The sequence below is a fragment of the Antechinus flavipes genome, chromosome 4, assembly GCF_016432865.1.
Source record: "Antechinus flavipes isolate AdamAnt ecotype Samford, QLD, Australia chromosome 4, AdamAnt_v2, whole genome shotgun sequence".
Taxonomy (NCBI): domain Eukaryota; kingdom Metazoa; phylum Chordata; class Mammalia; order Dasyuromorphia; family Dasyuridae; genus Antechinus; species Antechinus flavipes.
In genome coordinates, this window is record NC_067401.1 from 158161174 (window position 1) to 158173408 (window position 12235).

The window sequence follows — 12235 nt, forward strand, 5'->3', positions numbered from 1 at the left end:
AGAAATTGTGAGGAAACAGGGTAAGTTGGGGGAGGAACTCTAAGGTGGGGAGAAGGATACTAAAAAGGGAGGGCTGTGAGAAGCAAGTGGTGCTCACAAATTTAATATTAAGGAGGAGGGTAAGGGTGAAGCAAAGGAGAAAAGCACAAGCTGGGGTTAACAAGATGGCAAGTAATACAGAATTGGTAATTTTAACCATAAATGTGAATGGGGTAAACTCCCCAATAAAGAGGAAGCGGTTAGCAGACTGGATTAAAAGCCAGAATCCTACAATATGTTGTTTACAGGAAACACATCTGAAGCAGGGCAATACATACAGAATAAAGGTAAAAGGTTGGAGCAGAATCTACTATACTTCAAGTGAAGTCAAAAAAGCAGGGGTTGCTATCCTCATCTCAGATTAAGCAAAAGCAAAAACTGATCTAATTAAAAGAGACAGGGAAGGGTACTATATCTTACTAAAGGGTAGCATAGATAATGAAGCAATATCAATATTAAACATATATGCACCAAGTGGTGTAGCATCTAAATTCTTAAAAGACAAATTAAGAGAGCTGCAAGAAGAAATAAGACAACAAAACTCTAATACTGGGAGATCTCAACCTTGCACTTTAAGAATTAGATAAATCAAACCACAAAATAAATAAGAAAGAAATCAAAGAGGTAAATAGAATACTAGAAAAGTTAGATATGATAGATCTATGGAGAAAACTAAATGGAGACAGAAAGGAGTACACTTTCTTCTCAGCAGTTCATGGAACCTATACAAAAATTGACCATATATTAGGACATAAAAACCTCAAACTCAAATACAGTAAGGCAGAGATAGTAAATTCATTTTTTTCAGGCCACAATGCAATGAAAATTACATTCAATAAAAAGCCAGGGGGAAATAGACTAAAAAATAATTGGAAACTAAATAATCTCACACTAAAGGATGATTAGGTGAAACAGCAAATCATAGACATAATTAATAACTTCAACCAAGAAAATGACAATAATGAGACGTCATACAAAAATGTGTGGGATTCAGCCAAAGCGGTAATAAGGGGAGATTTCATATCTCTAGAGGCCTACTTACATAAAATAGAGAAAGAGAAGGTCAATGAATTGGGCTTGCAACTAAAAATGCTAGAAAAGGAACAAATTAAAAACCCCCAGTCAAACACTAAACTTGAAATTCTAAAAATAAAAAGAGAGATCAATAAAATTGAAAGTAAAAAAAAAATTATTGAATTAATTAATAAAACTAAGAGTTGGTTCTATTAAAAAAACAACAAAATAGACAAACCCTTAGTAAATGTGATTAAAAAAAGGAAAGAGGAAAATCAAATTGTTAGTCTTAAACATGAAAAGAGAGAACTCCCCACTAATGAAGAGGAAATTAGAGCAATAATGAGGAGTTACTTTGCCCAACTTTATGCCAATAAATTCGATGATTTAAATGAAATGGAGGAATACCTTCAAAAATATAGCTTGCCCAGGTTAACAGAGGAAGAAATAAATTGGTTAAACAGTCCCATTTTAGAAAAAGAAATAGAAGAAGCTATTAATCAACTCCCTAAGAAAAAATCCCCAGTACCAGATGGATTTACATGTGAATTCTACCAAACATTTAAAGAACAATTAACTCCAATGCTATATAAACTATTTGAAAAAAATAGGGATTGAAGGAGTCCTACCAAATTCCTTTTAGGATACAGACATGGTACTGATATCTAAACTGGGTAGGAAACAGAGAAAGAAAATTATAGACCAATCTCCCTAATGAATATTGATGCTAAAATCTTAAATAAAATATTAGCAAAAAGATTACAGAAAATCATCCCCAGGATAATACACTATGACCAAGTAAGATTTATACCAGGAATGCAGGGCTGGTTCGATATTAGGAAAACTATTAGCATAATTGATTATATCAATAACCAAATTAACAAAAATCATATGATCATCTCAATAGATGCAGATAAAGCATTTGATAAAATCCAACATCCATTCCTAATAAAAACATTTTGAGAGGATTAGGAATAAATGGACTTTTCCTTAAAATAGCCAGAAGCATATATTTAAAACCGTCAGTAAGCATCATATGTAATGGGGATAAACTAGAACCTTTCCCAGTAAGATCAGGAGTGAAATAAGGTTGCCCACTATCACCATTATTATTCAATATTGTATTTTTTTTTTCTGGGAATCATAGTTTATTTACATTTTTTAAAACCTCTATAATCATAAGCCCCTTCCTTCACCCCCCAGCCCCCGCATCTCAAGGTCCTAGAAAGCCTGGAGGGGAGGGGAAGGGAGGGGAGGAGGAAAAAGCTTCTCAGGAGCTGCTCCCCATCTCCCACAACCCCCAAGTGAAATGGAGCCCCAAAACACCACAGGTGAAAGGTGAGAACAGCAGAGCTAAACTTCCCTCTGGAAGGTCAACACGAGGGAGAGGAGGGCAGTGTCAACGTGGAGAAAGGCGGGGGGCGGCAGCCTCCCTGGCAGCCCCTGGGTGGGGGGGGGCAGCCCCCCGCCATCTCCCTTCTCCCTATAAAACAAGAGCCCAGAGCAGGGATGGCAGGAGCACTAACGGTCGGGTCTCTGGACGCAGAACACTTTGGCTTTGTGGTCTCCAGACGTGGTCACCACCAGGGAGGCGTCTTTGCTGAGGGCAAAGTCAAGGATCTCAGCCGTGTGGCCCCGGTAGTCGCTGAGCAGGCGGCCCGTGCGCGCGTCCCAGAGCCGGACGGCTCCGTCGAGGCTGCAGGTGTACACCACGGCCGCCCCCTCCTCCCAGAGCAGCTGCACGATGCCCGACTGGTGCTGGCACCGGTGTCTCAGGCTCTGCGTCAACAGGTCGTAGATGGCCAAGGTCCCATCCAAGTAGCCAACGGCGGCCAGCGGCATCACATTGCAAAAGCCCAGGGATTCCACCGAGTTGGATTCGCTTTCTTCGTCCTCCCCGGGGTTGGGCTGTGGGCCCACAGCGTCCGGTCTGAAGACGCCCACCACCTTGCCGGTGGCCGCATTGACCAGCTTGGCCTGGCAGTCCACAGAGCCAGTGAGGATCAGGCTCCCGTCCAGGTTGGTGGCCACACACGTCAGGGGGCCCTGGTGACCTTCAGCTCCTTTGAGCACGTGGACAGGGCTGCCCTGCTTCAGGTCCCAGACGCGGACAGTGCCATCCTCGTAGCCGACCACGGCCTTCCTCCCATCAGGGAGGACGCGGCCGCAGGTGGCGGGGCAGTTGGGGCCCTGGAAGGTCTTGCAGTCACCGCTGGGGACCTTCCACATCCAGGTGTTCCCGTCGGCTGTGCCTGCCAGGAGCACGGGCGCCCGAGGGTGCCATTCCATCCACTCCAGGTCCCCCACTTCAAAGGACCAAACCTCCTCCTCAGCAATGAGTCAAGAAAGAGATTAAATAAATTAGAGTAGGTAATGAGGAAACCAAACTATCACTCTTTGCAGATGATATGATGGTATACTTAGAAAACCTCAGAAATTCTACGAAAAAGATAGAAATAATGTATCAGAAAGGCCTGGAGAGACTTACATGAACTCATGCTGAGTGAAATGAGCAGGACCAGGAGATCATTATATATTTCAACAACAATACTACATGATGATCAATTCTAATGAATCTAGCCATCTTCAGCAATGAGATGAACCAAATCAGTTCCAGTAGAGCAGTAATGAATTGAACCAGCTACACCCAGTGAAAGAACTCTGGGAGATGACTAAGAACCATTACATTGAATTCCCAATCCCTATATTTTTGCCCGCCTGCATTTTTAAAAAATTTCCTTCACAGGCAAATTGTACAATATTTCAGAGTCCGATTCTTTTTGTACAGCAAAATAATAGTTTGGATATGTATACTTATTTTGTATTTAATTTATTCTTTAATATATTTAACATGTATTGGTCATCCTGCCATTTGGGGAAGGAGATGGGGGGAAGGAGGAGAAAAAAATGGAACAAAAGGTTTGGCAATTGTCAATACTGTAAAATTACATCTAACTCATAAATAAAAAGCTATTTAAAAATGCACAATTTTAGCAAAGTTGCAGGATACAAAATAAATCCACATAAATCCTCAGCATTTTTATATATCACCAACAAAATCCTACAGCAAGAGATACAAAGAGAAACTCCATTCAAAATAACTGTGGATAGCATAAAATATTTGGGAATTTATCTACCAAATGAAAGTTAGGAATTATATGAGCAAAATTCCAAAACACTTTCCACTCAAATAAAGTCAGATTTAAATAATTGGAAAAATATTAAGTGCTCTTGGATAGGCCGAGTGAATATAATAAAGATGACAATACTCCCTAAACTAATCTATTTATTTAGTGCTATACCAACCAGACTCCCCAAAAACTATTTTAATGACCTAGAAAAAAATTACAACAAAATTCATATGGAAGAACAAAAGGTCGAAAATCTCAAGGGAATTAATGAAAAAAAAAAAAAAAAACAAATGAAGGTGTAGCTGTACCTGATCTAAAACTATATTATAAAGCAGCAGTCACCAAAACCATTTGGTATTGACTAAGAAATAGATTAATTAATCAGTGGAATAGGTTGAGTTCACAAGACAAAATAGTCAATAACTATAGCAATCTAGTGTTTGACAAACTCAAAGATCCTAACCTTTGGGATAAGAATTCATTATCTGACAAGAACTGCTGGGAAAATTGGAAATTAGTATGGTAGAAATTAGGCATAGAACCAAACTTAACACCACATACCAAGATAAACTCAAAATGGGTCCATGATTTAGGCATAAAGAATGAGATTATAAATAAATTAGAGGAATATAGGATAGTTTATCTCTCAGACCTGTGGAGGAGGAAGGAATTTGTGACCAAAGATGAACTAGAGATCATTATTGATCACAAAATAGAAAATTTGGATTATGTCAAATTAAAAAGCCTTTGTACAAACAAAACTAATGCAAACAAGATTAGAAGGGAAGCAAGAAATTGGGAAAACATTTTCACAGTTAAAGGTTCTGATAAAAGCCTCATTTCCAAAATATATTGAGAATTGACTCTAATTTATAAGAAATCAAGCCATTCTCCAATTGATAAATGGTCAAAGGATATGAACAATTTTCAGATGATGAAATTGAAACTATTTCCACTCTTATGAAAGAGTGTTTCAAATCACTATTGATCAGAGAAATGAAAATTAAGACAACTCTGAGATACCACTATATTTACCCGTCAGATTGGCTAAGATGACAGGAAAAAATAATGATAAATGTTGGAGAGGATGCGGGAAAATTGGGACATTGATGCATTGCTGGTGGAGTTGTGAATGAATCCAACCAATCTGGAGAACAATCTGGAATTATGCCCCAAAAGTTATCAAACTGTGCATACCTTTTGATTCAGCAGTGTTACTACTGGTCTTATATCCCAAAGAAATACTAAAGAAGGGAAAGGGACCTGCATGTGCCAAAATGTTTGTGGCAGCCCTTTTTGTAATGGGCAGAAACTGGAAAATGAATGGATGCCCATCAACTAGAGAATGGCTAGGTAAATTGTGGTAAATGAATGTAATGGAATATTATTGTTCTATAAGAAATGATGAGCAGGATGAATACAGAGGGGCTTGGAGAGACTTACATGAACTGATGCTGAATGAAATGAGAAGAACCAGGAGATCATTATATACTTCAAAAACAATACTGTATGACGATGTATTCTGAGGGAAGTGGATATCTTCGACAAAGGGAAGATCTAATTCAGTTCCAATCGATCAATGATGGACAGAATCAGCTACACCCAGAGAAGGAACACTGGGAAATGAGGGTAAACTGCTTGCATTTTAATTTTTCTTCCCAGGTTATTTTTACCTTCTGAATCTAATTATTCCTTTACAACAAGAGAACTGTTCATTTCTGCACACATATATTGTATCTAGGATATACTTTAACATATTTAACATGTATAAGACTGCCTGCCATCTAGGGGAGGGGGTAAAGGAGGGAAGGGAAAAATCAGAACAGAATTGAGTGCAAGGGATAAATTTATTGTTGTAAAAAATTACCCACGCATATGTACAGTCAATAAAACGTTATAATTATTAAAAAAATAAGAAATTTAAAAAATAAAAAAGAAAGGATACTATAAAAAAGATGCTATCTCCTTTTCTAGTTCGTTAACTTTTTTAATAATCTTGTTTTTCTTGGATTTTTTTTTTTTTAGTTTTTCTTCAATGTCTCTCATTTGATTTTTAAATTCTCTTTTGAGTTCTATAAATTCTCTCTGGGCAGGAAACCATTTCATGTTATTTTTTAGAATAGAAGAAGATTTTTTTTACTTCAATGAAGTTGACTTTCCCTATTCCCATAATAAGTTTCTACAGTTGAGTTCTTTCTTCTTTGTTGATTCTTAAAAAAAAATGAGATTAGTGTAAGCCCCTCAAATCATGGGGTGAAGGGGATGGTCCCTCTAGCTTCACTTCAGCTCTCTCCTCTGACCTGAAACCTCAAACCAAAAGTTCTTCCCTCCTGCAAGTGATGGAAGCTAACAGAGTCCCTGCCCCATTGCCTCTGCATTAACAGATATGCTGGTTCCTTCTTGCCCAGGACTTGCAGCACAGTTGGGCCTGGCATTCCTGATCAGCTGAAGTTCTCTCAGTTTTCCTGGGTCCAGATCCTGGACTCCACAAGCAATCTGGAAGAAGAAAGTTTATGTGGTTCTTGCTGAGGCTCCAGTCAAACCAGCTAGTCCTTGGGTTTACCACTTAGTGTTTCTTTGGAGCTAGTCTGAAGGTATTTGTACTTCACACTGGTTAATCCCCAGCCTGGGGTCTTCAAATTTTCTTGAATTGTTCCAGGAGGACCTCTGTTCAGCCCCAAGTCTTCTTGATTTTTCACCAGTCTATGTTCACCCAGAAGTACAAATTTGTGGAGGAAATCTGGAAAGCTTGAAATTTATTTGTCTACTAGTCATCTTCTCAGAATCCTCCCCAAATTCCCTAGATCAGAGTTTTAACACCAAATAGCATTTTATTTTTACTCTCATCCATAAAGTTCAAAATCATTCTATTTTTTATGTAGACAGCTATTTTAACCTTAAAATTAGTGTAATATCCCCTTTGTGATACTCAAGCTAGCACTCATACATGACTACTACCACAGGTGCTAGGGAAAATCTTATGAATTTGCACTTTTAGTGCCATAGTTCATGAGCCCCCATATGTATGCTTCCTATAAACAATCACCCAACTAGCTCTTAACAAAGGCATTTGTTGGAATAACAGAGTACAATATTGACAAAACACTTCCCATCTAACCAAAACTGCATAGAGAATATATAAGAATAGATTCATACTTAAGAATATGAAGGCAATGGGGTACATTGTGAAACACCTATGTGGCAAGGTAATGTGGAAATATAGAACCTGCTAATTCTTTCTCTCTTCATTAAGATCTCAAGCAGCTAGCTCCACGTGGGTATATTATCTCTGCTGAGCATTGTTCAGCTGGACTTCTAAGATCTGCTTTTGTACATAGTTGTCTTCCTTTACTATTGTTAGGTGTTCCATTCTTCAAAATTGCTTCCTCCTTCAAATGATTGTCTCTCTGTGTCTATCTAGAGGGTATATCTATTCCCTCTGCTAGGTTGTCTTCTACTGGTCAAATTACTCTTTTTCAAAGTGGCATGGTCAATGAAGAATGTGAAGAGATTAGAAAAACTGTCTCCTTTCTATCGATAGAAATTCCTTCTCTCAGGAGCCTGTTTTTTTTTTTTTTTTTCCCCTTCACTTAATGCTCCCAGCTTTGAACTGCCTGCAGATCTAATAGCTCAATCTTTTTATGGCCCTCAGAAATAAGGATAGTTTTTTGCTCAAACAATCAAGGGATTTATTTGAACTTCAGAAAGGTATGGACACAAATTTACAGTTAGTTTTAATGCCTCATTGCCACATTAAAATTTCATCAATTATGATTAAATCCTGACTGAATCACTCTCTAAGAGGTAGCCTAGGGACATACCTTCCCAAGATGATGGGTGGAAAGGATAAAAAGGTCCAGGGTATTAAAGTTTGCTCAAAGATCATTAAAAGTCTACTATACTTCTAAATCTCTCATTATTTACAATCAACTTTTTGGTTATCTACTTTGTGATTCTCATAACATATATTATAGGATCACAGATCATAGGGGGAAAGAAACTCAGAAATTCTGTAGAATTCAGAAAAAGAAGACATGAAGAATTTACCATAGATCTTTTTTTCATGAAAGCATTATGAAATAGGTGAGATTATAATTGGACCTTTAAGGATGGCAAGATTTACATTAACTGGATTAGGAAGCAGTGCTGAAGAAAAATTACAAAAGATCACATGCAAAGACAGAAAAGGTGAAAGTTCTCTTTGGGACCAGTTTGGCTAGAGTGGAAGGCTTGTTTCATATGACAGAACCATAAAAAACCATGCTAGAAAAGTTAATTAAGGACCAGACTTTTCTTCTTTGTGAATTGAGAAGTTTAGTATTTCTCACTACCATTTTACAAGGGCAAGAATGATACTCGTAAGAGCAGAATATGAATTGGTATATCAGGAACAGGAAACTCAATTTCCTAATGTAAGCTACCATACTAAATCCCAGATGAATCCCTTTCTACCAAAATAGAAGAGAAGATCAATTCCCTACCTCTATTAGTTTGCCATAATCCAGTGAAAGGTCCCGCATTTCCTGACAGCTCACACTTTTGAGACCATGGGCCATTGTCCCCTAAAAGCAGAAGATGCAGGATATAAAAGTTAAAACAACTTGTCATAATCATTCATGTCACCTAATTCAAAGGGAAGTCAAAATTTGTATTTTTGTTACTTAAAGCATTAGGTAATCTTAATAAGTTGTCAACAGATATCCTGCCTATCAACATATGGTATTAATGGGGTCAACAATAACAATACTAACCATTCACATAGTTCTTAACACTTTTCAAAGTTATGTAAACACATAGATGTACATTTGTGTATATATACACGCATATGTATGTAAATATAGTATATGCCTTCCCTATGTGTAAAATATACATATATAAGGTTCTGATAAAGGTCTCATTTTCAAAATATATGGAGAATTGACTCTAATTTATAAGAAATCAAGCCATTCTCCAATTGATAAGTGGTCAAAGAATATGAACAGATAATTTTCAGATGATGAAACTGAAAGTATTTCTACTCATATGAAAGGATGTTCCAAATCAATATTGATCAGAGAAATGCAAATTAAGACAATTCAGAGATACCATTACACACCTGTCAGATTGGCTAAGATGACAGGGGAAAATAATGACGATGTTGGAGGGGATGCAGGAAAACTGGGACACTGATACATTGTTGATGGAGTTGTAAACGAATCCAACCATTCTGGAGAACAATTTGGAACTATGCTCAAAAAGTTATCAAACAGTGCATACCCTTTGATCCAGCAGTGTCTACTGGGCTTATATCCCAAAGAGATACTAAAGAAGGGAAAGGGACCTGTATGTGCCAAAATGTTTGTGGTAGCCCTCTTTGTAATGGCTAAGAACCGGAAATTGAATGGATGCCCATCAATTGGAGAATGGCTAAATAAATTGTGGTATATGAATGTTATGAATATTATTGTTCTGTAAGGAATGACCAGCAGGATGAATACAGAGAGGCTTGGAGAGACTTACATGACCTGATGCTAAATGAAATGAGCAGAACCAGGAGATCATTATGCACTTCAACAACAATACCATATGAATATATATTCTGATAGAAAGGGGTATCTTCAACAAAGAGAAGATCTAATTCAGTTCCAGTTGATCAATGATGGACAGAATCAGCTATACACAGAGAAGGAACACTGGGAAATGAGTGTGAACTGTTTGCATATTTGTTTTTTTTCCTAGATCATTTTTACTTTCTGAATCTGATTTTTCTTGTGCTGCAAAAGAACTGTATGGATCTGCACACATATATGGTATTTAAGATATAATTTATCCTGTTTAACATGTATAAGACTGCCTGCCATTTAGGGGAGGGGATGGAGGGAGGGAAGGGAAAAGTTGGAACAGAAGTGAGTGCAAGGGACAATGTTGAAAAATTACCCATGCATATATTCTGTTAATAAAAACTATAAAAATGAACACATATATATTTAGATATATTCTCTATATAATATATAATTATTTTGTTGTTGTGGATCAATCACTTTACTAGTGTCTGATTCTTCATGAATCCATTTGAGGTTTTCTTGACAAAGATACTGGAATGGTTTGCCATTTCCTTCTCCAGCTCATTTTATAACTGGGAAAACTGAGGCAAATAGGGGTGATTTGCCCAGGGTCACATGCCTAGTGAGTATCTGAGAACAGATTTGAACTCAGATCTTGGTTCTAGGCCTAGTACTCTACTTACTGCACCACCTAGCTGCCAAATAGATCCACAGATATATTTCTAAATCTATTGCATGCAAATAAACTCACAGACACACATATGTGTGTATGCATATAGAGAGAGACCATTCAATGCTTTAAATAACAAAATACGGATTTTGATTTTTACTTGAATTAGATTGACAAATATATTTATATTTTTTTCCTTAGATGATTCTCATAATCTTATGAAGTAGATAGTATAAGCATTCCCTCATCACCACTGCTTTGCAGATTAGAAAGTTAAAGTTCCAAGATCAAGTGATTTTCCCATCGTTATATAGCCAATAAATGGCAGAGAGGAGCTCAATTCCATGTCTTCTGACTTACATTAAATACTCATTCCATGATTCCACAAGAAACCAAAGTTGTTTTGATTCATTCCTGTTTGCAACTATTAGCTTTATACAAGTAGGGGAAAAATCTTTTCCCCAGACACCAATCCAACCCAACAACAATCATCCATCACCAGGTCTCATTACTAATAAGAGAAGAGAAGGTACAGCCTATGCCTATTTTTAGATAACTCTAGCCCATAAAGAAGAGCACATTCTGATTACTTGAGTACTCTATGTTACTATAATAGCATATTTAATTTTAAATGTGATCCCTTTCTTTAAGGAATTCACTATTATGCTAGTTTTGGCCCTGATTTCAGATATAGAGATGGATATGTTCTCTCCAGATTAAATATATTTTACCTGGGATCCTTTTATGTGACTTTCTAATTCTCTTTTAGACCTGGATCCAAATGAGGGAATGAGTTCAATAAGTCATCTCTAGTGACCCTGAAGTCACTAGAGTTCAGTTCAGTTATTGTCTAAATGGCCAAAAGCCTTCATATCTGAGTAATTATGAGCCTACAGCTTTGGTCTGAGAAGTGACAATATTCAGCTCCTGCTCATTCCTCCGACACACAACTATGACCTGATAAATATTCGCAGAATTGAATTGAAGTAAATTATAGTTATAAGAAATCTGTCTTAAGTGATTTCTCCTTTAATGAAGTATAAATTTTGTTTAGGTATTTCTTCTATTTGGGGAGTTTGGCAGCAATGATTTTAATCTGGGTTATACATTACATCTTAGTTAGGCTAATGGCTTTGTAGTACTTACCTGTGAACCAAAGGAATGTGTTTTCTTTCACTGTGCTGTCAACTTTGTCCTTTATCCTGCCGACTAAGTTGTCCATCTCCTGCAAACTTTCACTATAAATCCTTTGAATTTTTAAATCAGCTGACTGATGAGTCACAGTCAAGGGAACATGCATGTGAGTTAGGGCAAGATACAGAAAGAAAGGTTGACCACTGTCACTAAAATAGAAATGGGGAAAATAGTCAAATTTCAGTTATCTGTATGAAGATTCTCCAGAGCCATTTAGTTCAAATTTTATTAATATTTTAAATTACCTTCCATCTGCTATCCACAATCTCTTATCATATCATATCCCTCTCCTTAGTCCAATCAGTTTGTATAGTTTTCATGAAAGTCTTTCATAATCTGGTTGCTTTCTACAGTTTTGATCTCCTTATACTTTACTCCTTTCCACATACTCTGTAATCTATGAACAATGGCCTCCTTGTTATTCTTCTACCAACTCAAGGACATTTTCATTGGGTTTCCCCATGCCTGGAATTCTTTATCTCATCTTCACCTCAGTTTTTTGGCTTCCTTCAAGTTTTGACCAAAAAGTCTTTCCCAATTCTCCCTAATGCTAATAATGCCTTCCCTTCAGATTAACTCCAATTTGTCCTGTACTTATCCTTGTCCTTGTACATAGTTATTTCAGTGTTGTTCCTGTCCTCTCC

At 37.2% G+C, this 12235-nt stretch overlaps 2 protein-coding genes across 7 annotated transcripts in view; both read right to left on the reverse strand.

The window, feature by feature from the left end:
• Positions 1 to 12235, reverse strand: part of ARSG (arylsulfatase G) — a 996823-nt gene that overhangs the window by 48091 nt on the left and 936497 nt on the right. For all 6 annotated transcript variants that reach the window (XM_051995241.1, XM_051995243.1, XM_051995237.1 and 3 more), the window contains 2 exons: positions 11544 to 11740; positions 8666 to 8746 (listed from right to left, as the gene is read on the reverse strand). In XM_051995241.1, coding sequence (XP_051851201.1) covers positions 8666 to 8746; positions 11544 to 11740 — 278 coding nt within the window. The remainder of the gene's footprint in view (positions 1 to 8665; positions 8747 to 11543; positions 11741 to 12235) is intronic.
• On the reverse strand, positions 2173 to 3393 carry LOC127559213 (angio-associated migratory cell protein; the record flags this gene model as incomplete). The annotated part of the gene is made up of 1 exon (XM_051992902.1): positions 2173 to 3393. A coding segment is annotated over one exon (819 nt), but the record flags the coding sequence as incomplete, so codon positions are not given.